Raw genomic sequence first — 27,264 nt, 5'->3', positions numbered from 1 at the left:
CTTTTCAATAGTGTCAATATTTTGTTTTCTTATTTTATACATTAATTTTCCGTTGATAAATTACTCCATAACAGCCCAATATTCCTTTTTTCACCTCAATTTCCTCGCTGAAATTTCATCTTTACCAAATGCATCTACAAACTTCTTCAACTTCAAATGCATTTTTCTTAATATCACGAGACTATCATTTAGCTCATTCAATATTCATTCCTCTCAAGTATCATGGCGCGACTCTCAAAGTTGACAAGTTGTACTTCACTTGTAATCAAAGTCTCTAATCTATTTATAACCTCCTCAGCTTATTCTACTCAAACCACTCCAAACCCCCAAACTCCAAAATGTACGGACAAGAGAAGAACGTCATTGACATCGTCGCCCTCAACGGCAAAGAGCGCAACGCCATGGACATCGTCGCCTTAAACGGCAAAGAACGCAACACGGTTGACATTGTTGCCCTCAACGGAAAGGAACGTAATGTTGTCGACATCGTCTCCCTCAACGGAAAGGAACGCGTCGTCTTCGACGTCATCGCCCTTAACGGAAAGGAGAGAACCTCCTTCGACATCATCTCCCTGTAAATTGCAACCCCTTTGTAAGTATATTAAAAATATTTTACCGATACACCAAAGCATGAGATTTAGAATGACAGTTTGAGTCCCTATCTTAACTTTTCTCTCACTTGAAATTTCACTTTAAAACTAATTGCAGTACTTTTATTACTTATGGGCTGATCCTAAAAGCGTAGCTCTATACACCTAATTTTTTTAGAATTATTTTAGTGTTGCCACCCTTCTCCGTGCCGTAACTCACTTTAAGATGGTCAGTAATCGATAGAACAACTGCGTTGTCCAATTAGTTTTGATTACTTTGGATAGTTAATTTGTAAGTAAATCCAACTATTGATTGGACTAAATTTTGCAATTAGAAATTAAACTAACCCATTTATAAAAGCACTCATTAACATAGAAAAACTAATGGCAATTACGTTTTTTTCTGATGTGTGCTGAAAATTGTAGTCCCTAATTGCAAAATGCGGTTCAGTTGGATTATGTATTATGATTGAAAAATTCTATGTCTGGCTCATTTCAGGGGCAAAATATGTGTAACTAGTTTTCCTATGCTGCCGTGCTAGGGAAGAACGCCGTATAAGCCTTCAGATGTTGCCAAATTTTCTTCAACAAAATCCGAATTGACAGGGAAAATTGTGAATATTTTTTTTTCAAAAATTTTCAGACAATTTCGTACGCAATTTAATCTAAAATATATGGAAATTTCAAAGAAAAATGTTTATGAATGTCGTCAAAAATACATGTTTTATCGGGGGAAATTTGGCAATTCTCGAATGTTTATACGGCGTTCTTCCTTAGCGCGGCAGTATGAAGGAAGGTGCTTTTGTGGGTGGACTGAAAATTACAGTTTCTCATCGCAAAGCGTAGCTCCATTTCAATCCGATTGTTAAAGATTTTAAGTAAACCTAGCCGCTACTTCTGATCAAAGATTTTTAATGCGAAAGTTTTCCCCTTTAAATTTTTCAGTAATTTGCATTTTTATTTTAGTGTTTTCTTCTTTCTTTTCAGGTTCTCTTTCCAGCCTTAAGTCGGCATCTATCACATGGCTTCCCCTCAACAACATCCGAGGCTGGACTCCACCGCATCAACACTCCCCACTCTCTCGCTCCCTTTCTCTCTCTCCCTTTCTCGCACTTACACATCCACTCGCACGGCAATAAGTTTAACTTGTTAATATTTAATCATAATATGTGTATATCATAATCAATAGCTCATAAGAAATAAATTTGGTTAAGAAAAAAATATGATCTTGATTGTTGTCTTTATCCTCCAGCGAAAACTTTTAGAAAAATAAATTTCACGAGTGAGCGTCATAAACTTCAAAGTTTGATACGAATATTATACTACTATACTACTACTTTGCGAGAAATTAATATTAATGCTAAAGCATTGGTATCTATACTACAGATTACAATAATTGAGCTGCCATTTTCAGAAGTTACGCACTCTACTGCACCACTTCAAAAGTTCTTGGTCACTCTCATTTTTCCCCAAGAGGATCCCTTTGCGTCCTTTTGATCAAAATACTTAAAGTTTGAAAAAAATTCATCAAAATTTCCTCGGTGAAACTTTTTAATGTGTTCGTGTCTATTTAGAAAATGAAACTTCTACAACAAAGTGACTTGCTGCTTTTCTCCTATTTTTAGTGAGTAAATTGCAAGGTTGCAGGTGGTTGTCAATAACAATCACTAACTTGAAACAATCAATATGCGTGCTCGTTAAATGAGGTTAAATAAGAGAGTCAGAGCCAATAAAAGGGTGTACTTGCATTGCAATGTTGCGAAGTCTCACTCATTCCTAATTCATTTCCTTTTAAGAACGTTTTCAAAAAAAGGTTTTAAATGTTTTTGAGATTTATCTTCATTTTTGACCGAAATTTCCTGAGATTTTCCGTGCGCAACATTCTCCTCTTATTAAATAAATGATTATTTTTTAAGTGAATCTTCCCAACATTGCAGTGTAATTTTAACGCCGCTGGCTCGACTGCTTCCAGTAAAATCATGAGCAAAAGAGGAAAAGTTTGGATAACGTGAAGAATGTATTTCGAACTAAAAAGTTCAATTTCTAGAACTAGGATACGCACGCCCATTCATGATAATTGAAAACTGAAGTATGAGGTCGGGCAGAGTCGTTTCTTGAAAGTTGGTAACACTGTTTATCCTCCATTTAAATGTGTGTAAAACAATCGATTCTTGGTGAGGCAGCATGCCTCATCTACAATCGATATTTTCAATGAACTTAAATGGAAGATTAACAATGTTGCCAAGTTGCTGGAATCACCACTGGAGTACAGTGATGTTCTAATGGCCACCAAATATCGTCGCTCCTCTGACGTAAGGGCGTATCTCGATTCTGACATGAGCCCTGGGAAACATGGTGTTATATGGACAACAGGGTTCACGAGAAAATCGAGATACGCCCTTACGTCAGAGGGGCGACGATATGAACCGGACTGGGAAATTACCGAATGCACACGTAAGCGCCGCTTCAACTCGGAATCAATGACCCGATGAGGCTGTCGTTGCCGCATGCGCATGTCGCCGATCTTTCTCAAAACAATGAATATTGTTCGATAATTGTGGACATTAGCCGGAGGCAAAATACTTCGACTTACCTTGGTCGTTCAGTCAACATGACTCTGCATTCCAGCCGCCAAATGGTGCACAATAATAACTGAACTAGATCCTCTCAGTGAGCACATGGATGAACATGCAACATCGATAGTGTGTTTCCGAAAAAGAGATCACTGGTGAAATATGAAAATCAATTTTTTCCTATGTACCGAAATTGATAGATATGCAATTTTTCGGCGGTAGTTCTATTTCGGAGGGAAGGTCAGCCGCATCCAGAAGTTCCAAGCTTTTAATTTTTTTTTTAAGGTGATTCGTCAAGCTCAAAAGAAGTGGTCGAACTGGCATGCGATATATCGCATCTTTTAGGTCAAAAATCTCGGCAGATTTTCAATTTTCAGCAAAAAAAAGGACGATAGCCCCTGCGCATGAGCCTAAAGAATCATTCTAAACCCAAAAATCTGCAAAATTTAGAGAAATGAAAGCAGGATAGTGTTTGGAAGAAAACCTCGCATTTGATACAGAAATCGATAGCTGAATCGAATGCGAGGTTTTTTTTTTCAAACACTATCCTGCTTTCATTTCTCTGAATTTTGCAGATTTTTGGGTTTAGAATGATTCTTTAGGCTCATGCGCAGGGGCTATCGTCCTTTTTTTTTACTGAAAATTCAAAATATGCCGAGATTTTTGACCTAAAAGATGCTATATATCGCATGCCAGTTCGACCACGTCACTTGAGCTTGACGAATCACCTTAACAAATAATTGAGGTCAAGATCAATAAAATCTGTTCTAAAGAAAAGATAACACGGAAAAACTACTTAACGCTAAGCCCTAACACGAAGGTTAGTGGAAGGCATAGTGCCTCACAGGCAGTAATGCTGAGCCCTACAGCTTACAACTCTATTTTCCATTTGAGGCAAATTTTCCTCACAGAATCACATATCTCAAGAATTTTCGTGATTTTTCTTTTCTGGTGAGGTTTCTGTAAAAATTATAAAACGTGCACGCTTCCAACAACGCTTCTTGTGACTTTGGCAGTTCTTCAATCCTCACAGTCCTACATTTTCAATTAACTAATCACAAATCGACGGTGAAACTAGCATACCTTGTATTTCCTTTGCGGTGTTTAAAAATTTCCGTTTCCATTTTATTTTTTTAAAAGAGAACAAATCGATATCATTCATTGACTTGAAGTTTACAAAGAGTTTTCTTCTCTCAGTGAAAAGAATCACGGAATTTTTGAAGAATTTATGTTGAGTAGTTTTTCATTTAAATAATAAAGAATGACAGGAAGTCTGCGACGTCGTAAACCGAGATACGTGGTTTGGTAATTTCACCGTCAACAATTTCATCTGTACAGCTGATTGTATTTTTGCACACATCGTGCATGGCAAAAAATTCATTTTCATGTGAGAACTGACAATAGCTGTTTAGAATCATTTCGCTGAACCCTTAACTCTGCTCCGTCATCATCAAGTACTGCTAGCTCACACTTTCTAAATGACCGGACGATGTATCTAATCAACCCCGAGCAATGAGCAGACCCCGAGCATGGTGAAGGGCATTACTTCAACCGTACTCTCTAAATATATAAACTAAATTTAACCCGAAACGAATTCTTAAATATATTACGCAATATGATGAGTTGGTGACTCATTAAACTTAAGTGGCGACTCAATTTTTTGTGGCACAGAGACAAAGTGAGAAGTTTGTAGAAATAAAATCTACTTTGAAGCATGCAGACCATTAATATTGTATGCGCTGAGTGCGAATTTTTGAAGTGTCTCTGAGCATCTATGAAGGGAAAAATAGTAAACTTTTCCAAGCCCGAATATATTCAGTATTTATTCAGTAAAGCCAGCATCACACGATCAAAGTAGAGCTCTCAAAGTGGCGCTAATCCTTTAATTTCTCAGCCAGTAGTGCACGAAATTCCTTGAACATCTCTGTATGTAATCTATGATGTGTCCAGAACACGTCGCAGGTCGTCGGACCGACGATCTTTGAGAGGCTAGCAGGGAACAATAATGCCGTCGACAAGCATTTTCAAGAGTTTGCTTTGATCGTGTGATGCTGGCTTGAAATAAGGCATGGCTCATTTAAAAATTGCAAAATCTACATAAAAAATTATTGATGGAAAAATTTTTATTGAGGCTTTTTACTGTCATAACTTTCCATAAAAATCAGTGCGTTCACTTTTCAGAATAAAACCGATTTTTTTATTCGTGTAACTAAACGTTCGGTTCATGTAACCAAACTTCTCTCGTCATTTCTGATGACCTCATAAATTTGGCTATACGGTGGAAAACAAAGAGTATGTAAAAGCAGCCCAAAACGGGAACGACAATCGGCTATACGAATCGAACGTTCGGTTAAACGAACTGAATAGCTAGAAATATAGTGACACCATGTTCCTCTTCATTCAGTGGACACGCAATTTTATCTTCTTGGAAGTCAAAATATTTGTATTACGTGTTTCGCCCCATCCAACTTTTCTACCCGTGCGTTAAAGTCTCCGAGCTAGTCGAAAAGAATCGAAAATGAGGCAAAACAAGTGATACGATTTTTTTGACCTCCAAGACGATAATATTGCATATCTACAAAATGAAGGAGAACATCAATTCTTTTCGACTAGCTCGGAGACTTTAACGCACGGGTAGAAAAGTTGGATGGGGCGAAACACGTAATACAAATATTTTGACTTCCAAGAAGATAAATTGCGTGTCCACTGAATGAAGGGGAACATGGTGTCACTATATTTCTAGCTATTCAGTTCGTATATATAACTTCCCTTCAACGGAACCGTGCGTCATCATTGTTGACTTTTCTTCACTTATTTAGAAATATTCAAGAAAATTTTAAGGATGCATTTTGATTAATTTTCTTTTAAAAAAAATAAAACATGAGTAGAGGTTATTAATTGGTGCGGCGGAGAACACTTTAATTTTTAACCATCGATATGAAAATTGACACGATGACATTGGCCTAAATCCTGAAGCAGTCTTTGATCTCCTCGTGTCTCATGACAAGAATCTGACGAGGTATTGATGATAAAACCAAAAAATTCTGTGACTCACAAAGGAACGTTACATGATCATGTTTCTAATTCGTGAAATTTTTCATGAATGAAAATATTCCCCCAAAAAAGGAGAAGAGGGAACAGAACTTTTGAAACCCCACGGTTAAGAAGCGAAGCTTTAACTTTTACTATTGACATTTCTTGTGTTTTGATTAAATAGTCTCTAATTTAAAAAATAAATCAATGACAAATCTTTTTCGGACTGTGGGTGTGTTTATTTGGATGCAGTTGTTTCGAGAAGAACAAAATTGACACTAGATGGCTTGCGATTTTCAACTTTACATGATTCCAGAGACGAACGAGTCAAATATGTACGATTGAAGAGGCGATAACAAAGTCCTTTCTCATTCATTTTTCACAATTAACACACAAAAATAAATTACAACTAGGTTTAAACGCCCACTATCTTAAAACTATTATATTTACAATACTTAATATTTTCATGAAAAACAGCATCTGTTTGCAGCATTTATAAACACTGACTTTTGGTAAATAAACATAGAATTTTCAGTATCACAAAAAATGGAGATATTGCATGTGAGAGGAATTTGCGTTTTGGCTGTTGATTCTTATGTAAAAGTTCGCACGAAACACGATGGTGCCACTGGTTCTCTCTGAAATCAACTCCCAAGCTCAAAAAAAGCTCTCAAGTTGAGGCTGAAATGGAGGGAATATCCCACCCTACCCTGAGAGTCCACGTCTACATCAAAACAAACTTTCCATACAAAGATAGGGACCAAATACATTGACAGGGCTGCCACTTTATTTGAGGACTCTAAAATTGAAAACACGGCATCACTGCTAATGTATTTGCTCCCAATCTTTGCATGGAGAGTTTGCTTTGATGTAGAGGTGGACTCTCAGGGTAGGGCGGGATATCCCCTCCATTTTGGCCTCAACTTGAGAGCTTATTTTGAGCTTTGGAGTTGATTTCAGAGAAAACCAGTGGCACCATCGTGTTTCTCGCAAACTTTTACACAAGAATCAATGGTCAAATCGCAAATCCCTCACACATGCAACATCTCCATTTTCAGTATCACAAAAAATTATCAGACTTTTTGGAAAGGTAAATATTATTCCAACTCTCATCATGACCTCAAAAATTGGGACAAACTATACATAGCACTGACAAAGCGCTCGTTCATGCTATCAGCGTCTGACTTTTTAACGCGAGGAGGATTTTCCGGAGATTCCGTACTCACAATCCGAGTACTTTCACCGTTCTTTTCTGGACTTCGTTGAATTTCACCTCGGCTATTGAGTCGCCTCCTAACAGGTACGATTCTTGGCCGCGAGTTGGGCTGTGTGGCTCGTGATGGAAACACCGGGACCTCGCTGAGATTAGGAACAGTTGACTCTGCCGAGCTCGTCGAAGTTTCTGCAGATTGTTCGTCAGAAACTGATTGCTGATGATTTCTCTCTTTGAGCTTCGAGCTAGGTGAAAACTTCGCGCGCTTTTCACCATTCGGAGCGTACAGTGGTGCCGAGTTGAACATTGAGCGAATCGGTGGATAACCATCATTTATGAGCAAAACCTGATCCGGTTCTACTGATACACCCATTTGTTCGACCATTTGTTCAGCGTACTGATTCGACGCCTGAGTTTTTGAGGTAGTGTCGGCTTGTTGGTTCCTTGATTCAGCCACTGCCTCTGAAGGGTTTGGGCTTAATTCAGCTGATGTTGCGCCTTCTCTTAAATTTCCTGCTTGTGATGGTGCCACCGGAGAACTGCCAGGCACTTCGAGACGTTTCGGCACAGGGCTTGAAGATGTTTCCGCAGCATTTGAATTTTCTTGGCTGAAATTTTCTCTCAGAGCTTGAGTTTCCGCGCCCACGGCTTGAGGTCTCGGTCTTGGCTTAAATTTCTTACGTTGTCCACCAGTCCTAACGCGTTGCGTTTTTTTCCTCTTATATACTCCTTCTTGTGTTCTTTGGACATTTTCATTTCCAGTGGATACTTCTTGACGGGAAACTTGATCGGAGATCACCCGGCTTCTGCTGGGGAATTGACGTCTACCACCCTTCTGAACTTGCTGCCTTCCAGCTGTTGATGTTTGCTCTTGGCCTTGTACCGCTTCATGTTGTTCTTCTTTCTTCACTTGATCCGACTCTACATTAGAGTCGACTCTGATTGCTTCATCATTTTTCTTTGAATCTTCATTTTGCTGTGGCTGAGACGTTTGAGAAAATTGGGATTGAAGGATCTCAAATGCTGATACACTTGGACTGATGGTTTTTTCTACTTTCGCTACATGTTCTTGGAACTCCGCTCTTTGAGGTGATTGAGCTTCCTGTAAAGACTGTAATTTCAAGACCTCAAGAGCCGTTAAGGATGGGTTGTTCGTTGTTTCTGGACGAATTGCGGTTTCTGTGCTCAAATCCTGTGTCACTCGGTTCGCTTGAATGTTTTCAATGGGCGACTGTTCTTTGCGCGAATTAAAAGTCTGAGTAGGTCGACGATTTTTCAAAGATTGTGGCCTCTTGCGACCTGCCTGCGGGTTCGAAATCCCCTCTGACTGAGCTAATTGAGCAAATTCGGCCTCTGTTTGAGAAAATTGAGATTTCAAGATGTCTAAGGCTGATCCTGAAGGGCTAACCGTCTTTCGACCCACGTTTGATGGTTCAATCGTGCCTGCCGGGGCGCTGTTTGGAATTACGATACGTTTCGGGAAAGCACCTGCTTGTTGTTTGCCGTTCCCGAGAAGTTGCTGATTTAAAGTTTCTAATAACTGACTCTCTCTGATTTTATCAGCTGCTGTCCTATCTTGTTGGGATATTTGAGCAGGCTGTTGAGTTTGCGACTGCAATTTCAGAGCCTCGAGCGCTTTCAACACACTTTGGCTATTCGTCGTCTCATAGTTTTTGTCATTCCTGATAGAATTGATCAGGGACGCATCCTGCCGTTGGCCTCCAAACGCAACTGGTCGTCGGGCTAACGGGATTGTGAATCTGGTTGGCTGTTCTTGAGCTGGCTCTACTTCCTGGGCCTCTGGTGCTTTTTCCGTCTGAACTTGGTTCTCTTGCTGAGAGCTGAATAGATTTCTGAATTGTTGCATGATGTAACCTGGCATTCTCTGTAAAACGCCCAAACTGCTGGGAGCTACTGCTGGTGCGGGTGTGGTTGTTGCAAGTGGCACGCTCGGTTGTAGAAGAGGTATGTTGAAAACTGATCCAGGATTGGGGAAGTATTTTTGATTGGCTTGCTGCTGAACTTCGAATCTCGTACCCGGGTTCAAAAGTTGATTAGCGGGAATTCGACTGGAATCAAACTGAGAATTTGATAATTGGGAGTTTTGAGTGATAACTCGTTGCTGATTATTCGCAGCGTTTGAGTTGAAAACAGAATTGGTACCCAAAATGTTCTGCTGGAGACGTAGATCAGTGTTTTGGAAAGTCGATGCGGTAGGCCTGATATTTTGAGAAAATTTGGGGTTGATAGCATCCTGAATATTCACATTTGGGGGGAAGGTAGGCCTTAGAGTAGATGGCTGTTGAATAATATTGTTGTTGTTGAGGTTTCTTAAATTCTGAGGCTTTTGCAAAGAGGCAGATGGCACGGTATTGAAGTATTGCTGACTTACGGCTGGGCGCTCGGAATCCTGGCCCTTTGAGACAGGAACACGCGCTGCATTTTCTGGTGTACTGAATGCAGACGACTGGGGTACATTAACAGGGAAACGAGCAGCATTTCCTACTGTGTTTGGTGCAAATATGGGTGCTCTATTTGCATTTGCAGGAACAACGCCTGGATTTTCAGGAATGTTAAATATCGGTCTGGCAGATTGAGATGCTCCCCCTATACGAAGTGCATTTCCCAGTGCATTCAGTAAAGATCCAGAATTTTGGACAGCTGGCCCAGGTATTTGAACAGCATTGCCAGGAACATGGAAAGTAGGTTGAGGTGTCTGAGGTACTACAGGTCTAGGTGTTTGGACTACAGGTGGTGTTTGAACTGATGGTCCGCGCCCCTGAAATGCTGGTCCAGGTATGCGATCCGGAGACGTACTTGCTGGAGTCTGGATTTTGCCTATGGGTTGAACTGCTTGAACTGCAGGGCCGAAACTCTGAACTGTAGGTCTGAAACTCTGAACTGCAGGTCCGAAATTCTGAACTGCAGGTCCGGGTATGCGGTCTGGGGAAGTATCAGCCGGAGTTTGAGGACGCTGAATCGGTGCAAATCCTGTCGCAAATTGCTGAGGAGGTTGGAATGAATTTTGATTGAATGCAACTCCCTCTCTTAAAGGTACAGCTAGTGCTCCGCGAGAATTAGTTTCTGCAAAAATGATCTCCTCCTTGTTGTCATCGAATGTTTCATCGATGTCAGATGCCTCTACGGCACTGTCGCTGTCCGCCACAAGAATGCTAGTCTGCATCTTCCGACTGGGAGTAAAAGTTGGCCGCTCATGTTTCTCCCCTCTGACACGGCTAGGACGAACGGCTGCGTCCTCTCTTTCATTCACTGGTGATTGAGTTGAGGGCCCACGCTTGAATCCACCGTGTTTCCGTCTTTCAAATTTGGTTTGAATTGCTGCTTCGGTTCCACTTTCTTGCTCTGGATGGCGAGTTGAGGGTGCTTGCTGCTCTTCTTCTGAATCTTTTTGAGCCGGTCTCTTAGCACCAAAGCGGCTTTGGTGACCTTCAACTTGCTCATTGCTGCTAGAGATGTGTTTTGAAGGCTCTCGTGACCCGAATCTGTGGCGATTACCAAATCTGGCAGGTTTTGGCGATACTTGTTCAACCACCTTCTCATCAGGCTGAGAATCGTTCGAGGGGTCTGATTTCAACCCGTTTTGCTTCTTCGGACCACCTCTGATACGGCTTGGGGAAGCAAATTTACTTGGTTTTTCACTATCTGCGGCGTGAGTTGGGGGCTCTATTTCCGGACGTCTTATGCTCTGGTAATCGGGTCTACGTGAACTTGCAGCTTTATCCTTTTCGACGGACCCAGCTGAGTGATGTGTTTTGTCGCCGGCAACATGACTCGACGGAGCAACGGTGTTTGTAACCTGGCTACTCTCTGATTGTGTGGGTGGCACTGGGCTTGAATCTCCCTCTTGAGCGCGCTCTTGATAAATCGCAGCTTGATTTTCTATCAGCTGAACGGTGCCATCCTTTTCCGTGCTTTGCGAATAAAGAGTTTTTTCTTCCTTCGTTTGGTTTTGATTTGGTTTACTTTCATGCTCGACCGAGTTTGGGAAAACGACTGCGTCACCCTTCAAATTGCTCTCAGTTTGACCGATAAACTCGTATTTGGCAGTTCCGTCTCCCTGCTCAGCCTTTGAATGGTTGATTAAATAATGTTTGACCTCAGGGGTTGTGGGGGGCTTATTTTGGAATTCGAACTTACCGGAAGAGTCTGTCGTGTGAACTGCTGGCTGTGATGGGGATTGCTCAAACTGATTTTTGGCAGCATGCACGGCAGAGACGCCACTTGGCGTGTTTGAGCCAGCATTATGGTGGTTTAATATTGGTGAAGAATCCGTTGAAGGGGAAGCTGATGATGGAACTGGCTTTTTAAGGATACTCTGGGTTTGTATGACAAGTCGGCTGTTCGAATTAGTTGGAGGATTAACCTGAGGATTGGATTCTACCGGAGAATTGCTCGAAGAAATCACTGATCCCACAGAGGGTCGATCGAAATTTTTCCTGGTTGGATGATTAACAGAGATGTCGGTCGACACTGTGTCAATCGTGCTACTTACGTGTCCTCTTTCTGCAGCAGCTTTTTTCTCCTTCAGCTGATCATTCATGATACTTTCTTGGAACTTTATTCGTCCTCTGTTAGCAGTAGGACGGTTTGTGTGCTCCGTCGATGTATGCGGAGTATCTGTCACCTTAACTCCAACACTAGGGGGTGAAAACCTGCTTGCAAAATTAAACGGTGCCCCTGAACCCTTTTTAACGAAGTCAATTTTTGCTGAATGCTCCTCCTCGACTGCCTCAGCAGGTGAACTATTTGCGGCACCTGGACTTAATACGTAGACTGGAACTTGCGAACTTTGAGCAGCCTCCAAAGTATCATCAGAATCTTTCTCTGGGTTCGACTTGGTCTCTGAAACTTTAGATGCCTCAGTGGCTTCTTTAACAGTATTTGTTGAATTATCTGCTGGTGGAGCAGCACTTGAAACTGTTTCATTAAGTGCACCAGAGGCGCGATCAGTTTGATTTGCCGTTTGTAAGCTGTCGTAAATCAATTCCTTGATGGCTTTCTTATCGGACGGTTTTATTTTTTTGTAAATTATCAAACGTTTTCCCAACGGAATGTGCTGGATATGATGGCGATCATCATCATGACTTGGTCCATCGGTCGTGTTCAAACTGGATCGGATCATGGAATCCAACTTCTTCTTCAGCTCCTCGTTTATTTTCTCCTCCTCGGCGCTTGCAGGTTTTGCATACACAACAGCAACTTTAGATTCGACTTCTTCTTTAACATCCAAATATTTAGACTTTTTCACCTTACTAAAATCGATGGGGAAAGTTTTACTGGTTGAGATTGACTTGTCCTGAGTTGTTGCTTGAATGCTTCTCTCTGTGCTGCTTACATTCACATTCGAAGAATCTGTCTCGACAGAGCTACTGTCCATTAAGGGTGAAAGGGTCGCAACTTTACTCACTGAGTCAATTTTTGCCAGACTTTGCTCAGTCACTTCACGATTTGCCGATGATTCATCATTTGGTGCACTTGAACTCAAAATCGTGGTGCTAATATCTGATGCGCTGGATGATGTCATTTCAACAGATTCAGTTGACAACTTGGCAGAATTTTCAGTGGTGACTTCTTCGAGGGATTTAGAACTCAAATCCTGCGTCGAAATTTCCGGACGTGCTGTAGGACTGCCATCAGAGCTCCCATTCTGTGTTGAGTTGTCTGTAGCTTGCATTTTTGCCTCGGCGATTTTCATTTCATTTTCGGACGAGGTGACCGAAGGATTTGCAGTTACAACTTCATCATTCATAACGAGTTCTGAGGTGGATGATGCTCCGTTGACCTTTTCAGATTCTGAAGGAATTTGCTGTTCGGTTGTGGATGTACCTTCACTTCCGGTTTCGTTGACCATGCGCATTTCCGGAGCAATCATACTTACAGTCTCATTTTTCGTCTCTTCGATAAGACGCATCTCCTTCTCCGTGGTGACATCAACTCCATTCGTCATCACGTTACCTGACTGGGTACTTCCTTCAGGAACGACTGTTGCTTCACTTTTTTCTTGTATCCCTGACTCAACGTTGGCTGCCATCTCATTCTTCATATCACTACTTGAGTGCATCACTTGCTCAGTGGTAACTGCAGCTGCTTTCTCTAAATCATCGTTCATTTGCATTTCCTGCTGCGCTGAGACTGCCCTTTCAGTCTTTTCTAAAATCGTTGAATGCAGCTCTGGCTCTGTGGTGGCTACCACGTCAGTTTTCATTTCAGTGACTGACGATATCTCTCCTCCGGTGATGGGTGTCACTCCACTTTTCATATCATTCGCTGGATGCATTTCCTGTTCAACGATAACTGCAGGTGCATTTTTCTCACTCTCTGACTGAATTTTGGTTTCATTGACTGCATGCAACATAACTGTCACATTGACTTTTGCATCACTCATTTGAGTTGTGACTACAGCTTCATCATCGTCAATAGCTCTGCGTGGCCGGATTTTGCCTTTAAGTTCGCTCAGATCTTGTTTCTTGAAGCCTTTGGTTTCGTCCAACTTCTTCATCGAGGACTCCTTGTCGCTCAGCGTGTCCCTTGTATGACGGATGATTTCATCACTGGGATTGTGGCTGAAATCTAAACGGGCATTTTGTATTAATTGGCCGGGATAACTCACTTTTTTCATGGGTGGAGCCCCGCAGCAGCGCACCAGGCTCAAGTCCTCGCACACTGGAATCAAGCCCGACCATCCTGAATTACCGCCTGTGCCTTGGTGTTTCTGGCATACTTCGACGGGCAAACAAGGACATGTTCGTTCCAGAGTCTCTTTGGATGGCGTCTGGAGCAGTCTTTCTTCTCTGGACGAGAGCACGCTCGGGAAAATAAGGAGCCCTATTATCGTGAGCCTGCGAACAAAACGAAACGGATTGTCGTAGAATCTAAATAATTAGAAGAAAAAAACTGAGAAATTTACAGTAACTTGGAATTTTTTAGCCAACATGCGTTAAATATCAGCGTTACGTACCCTGGTAAAAATTGGCAGTAGAATCTGTGTTCCAAAATACCATAGACCAACAGCCGGCTGTAAGATTTCCAATAGCTTCTATAGCCGGCTACACAATTTCTTTTAGCCTTTTATAGCCGATGGCGATTAAGCAACAGCCAGGCGATAAAGTGTATGCTAAACGTTACTAATTACGGATCCTAGGACTTAGTGAGTTTTTGGACTACTGCTCTCCTTTTGGGTCGTAGTATCTTGATTTATTTTGCGAGGAAAGCTCCGTACTTTTGATGGATGCCTGCCATTACTAATATATTAGAGTGCCTTCAATTTCGTATGATACTGTGCAATACCTCTGGTGTGAAATAGTTGCTTCAAGCGCCGTGGCAGGCGGGCAGCCAGCGCGAAACACGCATTGGCGCCTACAAACCTAACAGGGATACTTCACGCGTTGCGCAATGCGTGATGTATCCCTGTTAGGTTTGTAGGCGCCAGTGCGTCGCCGCTCCGCTTTGTGTTAGGCTCTAATATTTAATCTGGCGAAGTCAGCGTTATTCAACTCATGATTTTGAAATGTTTGCACATCCTGTATGGATTATTCTCATTTTAATTGTTGAAAAAAAATATGAATTAAATGAAAATATAATGTGTGTTTTGAAAATATTAAGGTGGTTCCGTATCAAACTTAATGATCTCCAAAGCACACGAATTTCTACACAATTTCTTATAGCCTTTTATAATCGATGGCGAAAAAGCAACAGCCAGGAGATAAAGTGTAAAGCCCGGCGATAGGAACTATTGCCCGGCTGCATACTTTTTTATCGCTTCGTATAGCTCGGCCGTGTGATTTTCGCCGCATTCTACAGCCAGCTATATGATTTTCTGTAGCCTTCCTTAGCCGGCTATAAGAATTCCTATGGTATTTTGAAACGCAGCTCTTATCGCCAATTTTCACCAGGGTAGTGCAACATAATTAGTGTTGCACCAAACAGCGTATCTCTTTGAGGGAAAATTGTGTTCATATGAGCTTTTTTCCCTCTGTATTGTTCAGCTTTGTGCTGATTTTTAACGCACGTTGGCTGAAAAAATTCCAACTTACTGTCTATACGTACTCTTGCGTCTACCGCAAACAGTTGGTGAAAAATTTACGTCTCTCAAACGAAAGGATGTAACAAAATTTCAACGGTGAAAAATTCCCTCTCCCAAGTAGCACAGATTGCAATAAATTGCAAGGGCATGGTAAAATGATCACTATATTTCATCGAAGTGTTGTGTACGTTGCCTATCTGCTGGAATTAATATATTGCGATAAAATTGAAATTAGTTGCAATTTTTCATTGCATTGCATATTGACTGTCTTTCTGACAGATGGAGCTCGTCTCGTTGATTGTCTAAAATCGGCATTTTTTAACCAGATTCTTTAAAAACATTGCGATTTAATGCTGAAAGAAATTCAACGTCATTGCAATAATTCGCAATTTTATTTCAATATTTTCATTGCACTTGCTGTTTGCCATTGGTTGTAGTTTTACCGAAAAACTGCAGAGCAATTCTAACTAAAAATTTCGATGACATTTTCCTTGGTAACACGCAAAAATCAGCACATTCTTTGACGGAAATTGCGTAGTATAAAATTGAACTGTTAAAAATTTTGCAAACCTAGAACGGATTTATGTTCCAGTGCCTAGGAAACAATGAAAATTTCAAAAGGAAAAAAACTTGCGACCCAATATCAAGTACGACCTTTTTATACACTTTAACATAAAAGAGCACTAAAAATGTGGAGGTATCTATTTTTGTGGCGGTCAGGTGTCGCAGAGCGCCAGAAAGCGCTATGAATGCGACGCTTATGTATGTATTAAACATGTGGCCCGAACTGAAAGTGACAGGATGCTAAAACAGGGCTATAGTCCACATTTATCTTATTTTTGGAATCGTCTGGCCTTTTTTTCCCCGCAAATTAGTGTGGACATGACAGTATTTTACCATTCTGTTACTCAATCAGCTATAGAACGCACCTTTTCATTGTTTAAATTCAAAAACCATTCAGCTGATTATTTCATTAAAAATATCTGGTTATGAATAAAAATTTTGAGTCTAAATTATTAAAATACGAGTCTACTAAAATGTCTTAACTCTTGTGGTTGTTTGGCATGAATTAAAAAGCATTGTTTTTGTGTACGTGTTAGATACAAGAGGAAATTACTTAAAATTCATTGAAATTCTGCTAAAAAAAGCCTTGGATATAAAAACTTAAAGAATCCATCTTAAATAGAGTCATAACTTATAACGTGAACGTTAGATTAAACCATTTACTTCTGCAAAAAATTTCGCCAGAAATACGGAGATGTTACTACTTTTATAAAGTATTAAACTCAGATGCAAAAAATAAGTATTCAAAACGTACAAACGTAAATACGTAAAATTCAACGTATTGGCTGATAGGCCGAAGTACATTTTTATTTCGCCATGAATTCTAGAGGAAATCGCGTCACCGCCATCCTCGTATTTTCTCTATAACGTGCTGTGCACCGTTAAAAATGTTGTTTCATGGTGCTGCTCGTCTCACGCTGGAAGGATACCATCCGCGATCTTTCCATGCAGAAGTGCGTGTTATGGGAGACACAATAGGCACAGTGAACACAAACTTTGAGTTTTACGAACACCATTTCTAAGGATGGGTGAAAGTACCCTGGTAAAAATTGGTAGTAGAATCTATGTTCCAAAATACTATAGACCTACAACCGGCTGTAAGATTTCCAATAGCTTCTATAGCCGGCTACACAATTTCTTATAGCCTTTTATAGCCGACCGCGATTAAGTAACAGCCAGGCGATAAAGTGTACGCTAAACGTTACTAATTACGGATGCTAGGACTAAGTGAGTTTTTGGACTACTGCTCTCCTTTTGGGTCGTAGTATCTTGATTTATTTTGCTAGGAAAGCTCCGTACTTTTGATGGATGCCTGCCATTCCTAATATATTAGAGCGCCTTCAGTTCCGTATGATACTGTGCAATACCTCTGGTGTGAAATAGTTGCTTCAAGCGCCGTGGAAAGGTGCGGCGCGGCAGGCGGGCAGCCAGCGCTAAACACGCATTGGCGCCTACAAACCTAACAGGGATACTTCACGCGTTGCGCAATGCGTGATGTATCCCTGTTAGGTTTGTAGGCGCCAGTGCGTCGCCGCTCCGCTTTGTGTTAGACTCTAATCTTTAATCTGGCGGAGTCAGCGTTATTCAACTCATGATTTTCAAATGTTTGTACATCCTGTATGGATTATTCTCATTTTAATTAATGAAAAAAAATATGTATTAAAGGAAAATATAATGTGTGTTTTGTAAATATTAAGTATCAAACTGAATGATTTCCAAAGCACACGAATTTCTACACAATTTCTTATAGCCTCTTATAATCGATGGCGAAAAAACAACAGCCAGGCGATGAAGTGTAAAGCCCGGCGATAGGAACTATATAATTTTTATCGCTTCGTATAGCCCGACCGTATGATTTTCTCCGCATTCTACAGCCAATTATATGATTTTCTGTAGCCTTCTTTAGCCGGCTATAAGAAATCCTATGGTATTTTGAAACGCAGCTCTTATCGCCAATTTTTACCAGGGTAGGAGAGGGCGGGGGGCCTGCCGTCCTCCAGAAATCTACTCGGCCCTCTTAAGAAATGTGGGGGATTTTGCTTAGTAAAAGCATGACCTATCTCTCATCCTTGAATGTGTAATTGGATCAAATTTTTAGTGAGAGATAGCTACCTAAATTTGCAGCTGAGACGGCTAATTTGTCAAAATTTTCCGGGGGAGGCCCTCCGGACCCTCATTAAATGCTAGAGATATTCTCTCCTTTGGAGCTTGGAGCTGGAGGTTTCTCGCAGATCCTCGTTATTGGAGAGTCCTATTTTTGTGCCTTCCAAATTCTCCTTGATGAGGTTCCCTTCTGCTCCCACTAAAATGTCCTAGCTCCGCCCATGTTTGTAAATATCGTAAACTCCAATCGATATGTGTTTAGATTAGCAGAGATATAGTTTCACAATACGCTTGAATTTTGGAAACCCGGATAACCCAAAGCTTGTGTTTGTAATACACGAAGAAAAAAGATTTATCGCTCTTATAATGCTCATACTGGATTCCAGGTCCTACTCATTAATCCAGCCGACGTGACATTGTGAATTTTGTGTAAACGAAAAATTTGATCTCTGTGAGAACATTTCAGTACACAAATGCTGGATTTTTAAGGAGACCAGAATGAAGGCCAACACAATAATCAACCAATTTTTGCAGTGAGGAACTAGTATTTCTGACTCAGCAATGCAAGCACCTTTCTTTTTTATAATTATTCCTCTTCTTGTGGAGAAATTAAAATAACCTATCTACAGAGGGAAAAAAATGGCACATGTCGATAGCCAAGTGCAAAAGCATGTTTATATATTGCGATGTTTCAAAATTTTCGCTTCTAGTTTAATTACTCGAAGAGAAAAATGACAACTTAATAGCTTGAAATTTATGCAGAATATTCTGCTGACAGAGAAGACAAACGAAGAAAATTTTCGAGAAATTACGTTGAGTGTTCTTTCAAAAGAAGAATGAAGTATGGCAGGAAGTCTGCAGCGTCGCAAACGGAGATACGTTGTTTCACTCTCACGTCGTCGATATTTTGTTTTTAAAATGAGTCAGAAATGGTAAATGGTGCACTGAAAAAAAAATTCCGGCCGTGGGAGCCGCAATTACGGGCTATATAGACATACCGTCCGTTCCGGGCTCACAGGCCGAAAATTCCGGCAGCTGGAGGCGTAGCTCCGATTGCTCCGGGTTCAGAGGTCAAAGCTACGGCTCCAGCAGCCGGAATTTTCGGCCTTTGAGCCGGAACGGACGGTATGTCTATATAGCCCGTAATTGCGGCTCCCACAGCCGGAGTGTGTTGTTTTTATTATCTTAAGTGACCGGCAACAGCTTTAAAGATTTTGCCTGTTATTATCAAAACGCAAACAAGTGCGTTCACCGAATACCACGTTATGTTCATTTAACACGATGCTGCGTCTTGCTTATCCACATCATCATTGTCGGTTGTACAACATTAAGATTTCGTATCGTAGATAAATACCATAAAAAAATAATGACATTGTTTACAATTTTCTCTTAACAGTGCCGGTTTTAGCGAGGGGTGAGGGTAAGACAGATCTGATTCGGATAGGAGGGGAGCCAAACGCGCTACTGGATGACCACCCGACATTTCGAATTTCGCGCGCTTCATTAATTGAGACTTTCCCGCCTTTTTTTCCTGCGCCAGCCAATGGCTGGCGCCGAGGCACGGTACATCATAATACCATATTTTCTACAATTTTTTTAATTTTTATAATTTGTTCTTAAAAAAAGGTGCATATATCACTGAGTAAAAAACATATCGACGGTGAAACTACCAAACCACGTATCTCGGTTTGCGACGTCGCAGACTTCCTGTCATACTTTATTTTTTAAATGAAAAACTACTTAACGTCTAGTCTTGAAAATTTCTGTGATTTTTCCTATTTGTGCGGAGAAAATTCTGTGAAAATTTCAAGGAATGATATTGATTTGGTCAACTTCAAAGAAATAAAATGCGAGCGTAGATTTTTAAACACCGCAAACGAGATACGTGGTTTGGTAGTTTCACCGTCGATATGTGGAAAGATTAACGACCAGCATTGATGGAAAACGTTATACGGCGTCTTATTCAGACCTTTCGATGAAAAATTCATGCAGGGTGGAAAAGACGCCTTCAAACAGCGACATATGCCACGCGCATCATACCGGAGCTCGAATAGTTATCGATTCAATTCGCCTTACTATTTACTTTACGGCTCCTTACGGTGCGTCCCATCTAGCTTTTTTTGGGAAAATGCCATCATTCTTCATGTGTGGGATTCAATAATTCTAGTTTTACCCAGGATCTGTCTCCCTCTCATGTTGCCTAGAAAATGGGCTAAAAAATGAGACGAAAAGACCTTACTAAGAGAGGGAAAAAAGGCTTTCTTTTCTTAAAATTGAAGCTATAGAAATCGACGGTGAAACCACTAGACCACGTATTTCGTCTGAGGTGTTAAGAAATCTCTGCTCGTATTTTATATTTTTGAAGGAGAACAAATCAATATAATTAATTGAACTTTTCACAGGGTTTTCCTCGCACAGAGAAGAAGAACAGGGAAAGTTTTCAAGAATTAACTTTGAGTAGTTTTCCATTTAAAAAGTACGGTATGACAGGAGGTCTACAGAGTCACAAACCGAGATACGTGGTCTGGTGCTTTCACCATCGACATGTTTTAACCGGTTGCATGACCCGGGTTTAAATTTTTCTGAAATTAGACTAAGAAAGTTCTTGGGTGCCCTTTTCAACGCGGAAATAATTCGAGAAGTTTGGAGTCAATGATACTCCGTCGAACACCATTAGATAATTCCCTTATCTTCTACCGAGAAAGTCGTAAGTAATAACGTAATATACATCACGGGTCGCGTAGCAGGTCTTTTCTTGGGCCCCTATGTAGGATACGATACAGGGTGTTTTTCGCGGTGAAATAGGTAGAAAAAGGAAAAAAGCGTATGAGTCAGAAACTTTAAGATTCAACAAGCAGGAATCCTCTATAGAGAATGATGGGTAATAAGTCCTTCTTCTTTTTAATTATATTCGAGAACCTTTTTTTAAAAAAAATCTTTAAAATAGTGGACATTGTTGGTATTGTAATAGTGATGCATATAGTATATCACTTCCCCACCACGGACCATTGTAGGATTTTCAAAATAGAATTTCTGTCGTGTGATGAAAAAAGATGAAGCCAATTTACCGATCATTCTTAACAGAGAATCCTTGAAAATCGATTTTTAAAGTTTTCGGCACAAATTTGTTTTGAAGTTGCTTCATATCCGAAAACACCCGTTATTTGTCATATGAGCTTAAAAAGTTTGCCACCGCAGCCTAAAAACTGACAGGAACCTTTAACCAATTATAGAAACCACTCGTTTCATTCCTTAAAATTGGACTACATTTTGCAATTGGGAACGACCATTTCTGGCTCAGTTAAGAAACAATGTATGTACCATTAGAAACCCTGTGCACATAAGTTTTTTCACGGAGGAGCCAGAAATTATAGTTCCTAATTCCAAAATTCAGTCCAATTAGGAGATGCCGCACAGTCGATAATTGAGGGGCTTGGAGGACAAGGCGCATAAATGCAGTTTTTGAAAAGATTGAGGTATTAATGATTTCAAGTAAAACTAGTCTTCATGGGTATTCTGTAAAAAATTCGCTCCCAAATCTTATTTTTAGGCATCAAAAAGTCAGTTTAAACTTTCTTTCAGCCTTAAGGATCCATATCATTTCGGAACTTCAAGCACGTATAGTTCGAAATATCAAAAACTGCATTTATGCGCCTTGTTCTCCAAGCCCCTCAATTCAAATCACATCCCTCGTTATTTCTTTAAATGACATTAAGCCCTCCTTTCGGAAATGCACATCAGCGCCTCATAGCACCCTTTGCTGCTGTCGAACGGCTGCACTACAGTTTCGCACAACTTCAGTTTCGCACAGTTTTTATAAATGCACGATTTGACAGCTATGCGTGAAGAATCTGAGTGTTTAGGACAATTTAGATTACAACTCCCTCATCTCACACATCTCGCCCGCTTATCACTGATGCAAGAGTGGAGCACTGACGATCGCCGCGCCGTGACTCTTATCTAATCTAACCTAACCTAACCTAACCTAACCTAACCTAACCTAACCTAACCTAACCTAACTAACCTAACCTAACCTAACCTAACTAGTCCATCACCCCCCCTCATGAAGAATGCAAAAAATTTGCCAACTATGTAAAAAAACATTACATTGATTCGACGAGCTATCCACCCACTCTATGGGTGTGCCCTTTAACAGAGTGTGTACCAAAAACTACTAACGCCATAGAGAGCTATAATAGTAAACTGCAGATGGAATTCTACCATTCGCATCCGAATATACACGCTGTAGTAGTATTTTTAGTGTCATTTGAGGGCTTGCAATGTTGCTACATCGTGCATTTATAAAAACTGTGCGAAACTGAAGTTGTGCGAAACTGAAGTGCTGCCTGTCGAACACATCAAGACACCCTTAGGCTCCACACCTGCGTCTCCGCGGACTCTTGTGAAAGTAGACTCGAAATACGGTTTCTAGAAATGAGTTCCTCCAGATGACGCTCGATTACCGTCGCCATGCGCATTGCTCCTTACATAACTGTTAAGTTATCAAGGCTAATGCAGTATGTTGGGGTAAATTAAAAACTGATGCTCATCGTTGGGAATACCCGCTCAAGGATTGTCCGTCAGTAGTTTTCTGAAGAATTCGCACTACCGGGTGCCCTTGAACTCAACTGGCAAACATCTTCGCGGACATTGAGCGAAAAAAACAAGGATTTTTTGAGCGGAGGAGAGATGGCAATATTTAGATCTGGCTGTATCAGCGTGAGAAAAAAACAAGTGGCCGCTTGGGGCGCTGAGCCGCTGAGTCCGCGGGGTGTTAATTTTTATTTCCTGTACCCTTTTTAAGATATTTTCGTTGGAGAGAAATGGATTCTTGCCTCATCGAAATTTGTGACTCCTAAAATATTAAAAAATAGATTACAGCCTGATCTTCGAATGGTAATTTTAGGTAAACGGGAGATGGAAGCCAATGGTTGCGAGAGATGGGAAACTCCGTCGTCTACAGCAAAAACACACCGTATAATTTCATTCAAAATTTGCAAAAACTGAAATTCAGAGTGGCGTTACTGCATGCTTCCTTTAGAGGGTAGAATTTTTAGTGGTAGAAGTACCATTACGTGGAATTTTCATTCTGATATGATTAGGACAAGACGAGCGTAAATACTTCACAACGTTGCAAAGTTTCATTTCGTCGCTTGTCTTACAAAAGAGCGTAACTATACTAAGAGGTGAGTCCAGGTGAGCATTGAGTTATATGAACGACAGGGTTTATCGCGAACTGTAGTTACGGCCTTACGTCAGGAAGGCGACGATTTGGCATTTCATTCATTTTGTCACTTACTTTTCTTACAAGACAACCAAATAGCATTTCATCCTGAAAATTTTGATTCTTATTAATCGCTTCAATGAAACTCTTGGAGACCCGCACAAGACAAATGATAAATAATTTTTTTAAAGAACTCACTTGCGCGTAAAATATTTATTTGCGAGCCGTCGAAACACGTCCGCAAATAAATATTTTACGTGCAAGTGAGTTTTTTTAAAAAATTTATGGCTTATTAATCACTCGCCGAAAAGAAATCTTAGAGAGCTTTAAGAGAAAATATTGCGTGCAACTCTTTTACAAAAATAGAATTTGAGAGGAAATTTGTGACGTCAAAAGGAAAGATACGTACGCTCTGGCTGTAGCCATTGATGCATGTAGATATGATACCACGCTAAAAGGTATTGTTTAGATAAATTCTTGTACTGCGGTGCAAGAATGTATCTGAACAATACAAATCGAGAAATCACTTATCTATCTCCAGATTCCAGTTCAAAAGTGTTTCAAATGATATGTATTTGCTCAGATACGAACTAAAATGATTAAGTGATATTTTGGAAAATTAAATCGACAGAGTACCAAAAATTGCATAAAAACGAAGGAGCCTCTTTAGATTCGATTTTGCAAGTAAATATCGAGCCTTGGGCCATAAAATCTCTTTGATAGGAGCTAAGAATTCCTTTTTTCCTCGATATTCACTGATGTGCAGTGAACATGAGGTGGATCTTTATTAGTCCTCAAGGTGTCGTGGAGACCAAGGATTACACGTGGATGTAATCGAGTTAATCATGGGCGGAGCATAAGGATCTTAATTGCTTACGTCGAAAAATGTGTTCATGCGTTGTCTTAAAATCTTTTGGAAAAATTAAAAAGAGAGAGATGGATGTAAAAAATGTGCATAAAACTTATGTATTCCTCCCTCTGGCCCCGGAAAAAATAATGCCTTGTTGCACTATTAAAATTAGTAGAAATTCGCAGTACGGCATATGCTGCCGTGCTAGGGAAAAACGCCGTATGAGCATTAGAATGTTGCCAAACTGCATATCAGAAAATATTTATATTTGAAAAACATTATGAATATTTTTCGTTGAAATATACAGACACTCTGGATCAAATTACGAACAAAATTCTCTAAAAAATATGGGGAGAAATATTCACAAATTCGCTCGAACATTCGTGATTTTTCGGAGGAGATTTGGCGACGTCTAAAGGCCCATACAGCGTTCATCCTTAACACGGCAGTATGGGATAAAAAATAAATAAACAATCGAAATTGCAGCATGGATCACATTTTTTACAGCGGACATGAGAGATCGACTAGGACTCACATGCACTCACGTTCATCTCTTCTTATTCCTCCTTAGTTTATGAGTCATATAGTGTTTATGTACGTATATAGTCCACCGAAGTAAAGTAAATTTAGAAACTGGAAACTAGTATATTAATTCAATGATGATACTTGAATGTATGCAACGATCGACAGTGTACAGAGAGTCACCAAACGGTTAAATTGACCGGGGTCTTTTTTGTTCTCCTACATTTATAAGCATGTGATGGAAATAGCATCCAACAATTGAAAATCAAGTTTTTGATTTATTTGCGTCCTGTTGATTGAAAAAATATCCTAAATTGACCAAGTTAAGGCGTTTTGGAAATCGTGTATTGAGGGTTTTCAAACAAACTGAGGGCCAAAGACCCTGACGGACTTGCTGAAATGAGACCCTCTCACCTCCAAAGTTTCAAGCTAAAGGATTTTGTTGGAAGCTCAGGTCCTATCCGGCTTAGGCAGTCCTCCATAAAATCGATGGTGAAAGTGAAAAAATGCGCATCTCAGTTTGCGGCGCTACAGACTTCCTGTCACACTTCATTTCTACATCGAATACCGCTAGACGTCATTTCTTGAAAACTTCCCTAATTTTTCCTCTCAATGTGAAGCATATTCGGTGAAAATTTCAAGCCATGATGTTGACTCAGCACCCTGTCAAAAATTTAAATAGGAGCGCAGATTTTGAAACACCGCAAAGGAGTCACGCATTTCTGCAGTTTCACCGTCAATACACAGATTAAACTGCCAGGAAGAAATACCTATGAAAAATCGACATTTTGCACGAAATTCATGGCAGTTTTGCACTTTCAAACACTTCTCATTAAAATTATCGAAGGCTCCTATGTGCAGATCTTATACCACAGGTTCATTTCATGTCACCAGTTGATTGTTTCCAGAACCCACAAATGTGTATACATTTTTTGAGCTGAATGCTGTCCGAAAAAAATCACTGGGCTCGTTTCAAATGCACTTCCTCACTTGCATCACTCAGTCTCCAATACCTCATATTATTAGTAGAACACGTGTGTATCTGAAAGCTTTTCGAGTTGGACTTAAAGTTAAATAAGCACATATTTTGAAGCAGGCCCATAAAAATAACTTACGTGAATCGACTCATCACGAAATTGAATTCCTGTCAACCACTAGACACAAATTAGCACGCACTGCATCGTAAACCACGGACGAATGCTGGATTAAGACTTTCTCACCCTCTCATTGCTCTACATTCGGAAGGATTTCAAAATTACGCCCCGATCGGCTTTCACTTTTGCACCTCCTTTTCGTCGATTATTGCATTGTTATCGAATTGCCCTCATCGATAGAAATCATTGCTAGGATACAAACGATCTATCGATTTAGATCGTTCGATAGACGATTCAACAATCGAGCTGCTGCTTTGGTCAACGAGATTCCTCCACTACTCTGTTCGGTCACAATGTTGCCTAGTTGACGCAAGGAGGATTGTTTAACGAAGAAGGTATTAATTTTGAGGGTATTAAATAATTAAGGTAGTTGAACCTCAGAAAAATCTTACCTAGCGTCTCATCTTTCTCTTTCAATATTACAGGTTTGTTGTATTTTTATTTTTTCTTCCTGAGCGAAATCGACGATTTGAAGTGAACTTAAGCGAAGAATTTAAGAATTAGTGAAAAGTGTATGATTTAAGCTTCAATCTCAAAATACAGGAATATCTCCTTAATTTTCTCAGTTTATTGATGATTCCCTTTCTACAAAAGCACACGATGTATTTAATCAACTGAGTCAGTTGATATTGGAATCAACTGTATATGCCGTCGTTTTAAAGAAAACCTGTCGACCCACAAACCTGGAAGGTATACATTTTACTTACATATACCGCAGATAATCAGCAGTCATCGATAATTTCCATATGCGGCTTACGTGTTCCTTTGACAAATTGCAAAAATGCGCACCGGCATAACGTAGATTTTGTCGGCAATGAACTTTAAAAAATTATACTCGGCTTATAACGCCTTCATTTTTTCGTGATACTGAACGCTTTTTCATGCAGTTTATTCAGTCGCTTGTACAACTTAGACTTACATCAGACAACTTAAGACAGACTTGGACTTAACTGAAGCTCCTGAAAGTCAAAACTGGAACTTTGCCCGATCCGAGTATGGCAAATCTGGATCCATCTTTCTCCCTAAAACGTTGCATTCACCTCAGTGCATTTGGAGACAGACGTTCTTCTCCTCCCATCAGGCAAAAAATTAATTGATCGTAAAATTTTGTTAACTTAAAATTATGAAATTTTCTATTTTAATTTTTTTTATGTGCGTTCAGTCTACCATAAAATCATTAGATTGTCTTCTTTCCAAAATTAAACCTGTCTCCGTACTGGCAGAGTTTATATCGTTTTGAAATTACATGATCGATCCACGATAGGGTTTTAGCCTGAAATCTTAAAAATATAGCGCCACCAGTAATGATGCTGGAAATGTTTCCGTAAACTGAGCCGTGAAAAGAGTCAGCGGTTAATGCTCGGATCATAGGCAAAACAAGAAACGACCATAGT

At 40.2% G+C, this 27,264-nt stretch overlaps 1 protein-coding gene across 1 annotated transcript; it reads right to left on the bottom strand.

Annotated features, from left to right (window-relative positions):
• Window positions 1-5,910: 5,910 nt before the first annotated feature.
• Window positions 5,911-25,995, bottom strand: LOC140224664 (uncharacterized). The gene is made up of 2 exons (XM_072300758.1): window positions 25,832-25,995; window positions 5,911-14,269 (listed from the first exon to the last, which is right to left on the bottom strand). Exons 1-2 carry the CDS (start codon window positions 25,843-25,845, stop codon window positions 7,309-7,311), a joined length of 6,975 nt encoding a protein of 2,324 aa, XP_072156859.1. The 5' UTR covers window positions 25,846-25,995; the 3' UTR covers window positions 5,911-7,308.
• Window positions 25,996-27,264: the final 1,269 nt, after the last annotated feature.

Source organism: Bemisia tabaci, chromosome 5 (assembly GCF_918797505.1).
Source record: "Bemisia tabaci chromosome 5, PGI_BMITA_v3".
NCBI classification, from domain to species: domain Eukaryota; kingdom Metazoa; phylum Arthropoda; class Insecta; order Hemiptera; family Aleyrodidae; genus Bemisia; species Bemisia tabaci.
This window is presented reverse-complemented; position numbering and strand designations above follow the sequence as displayed.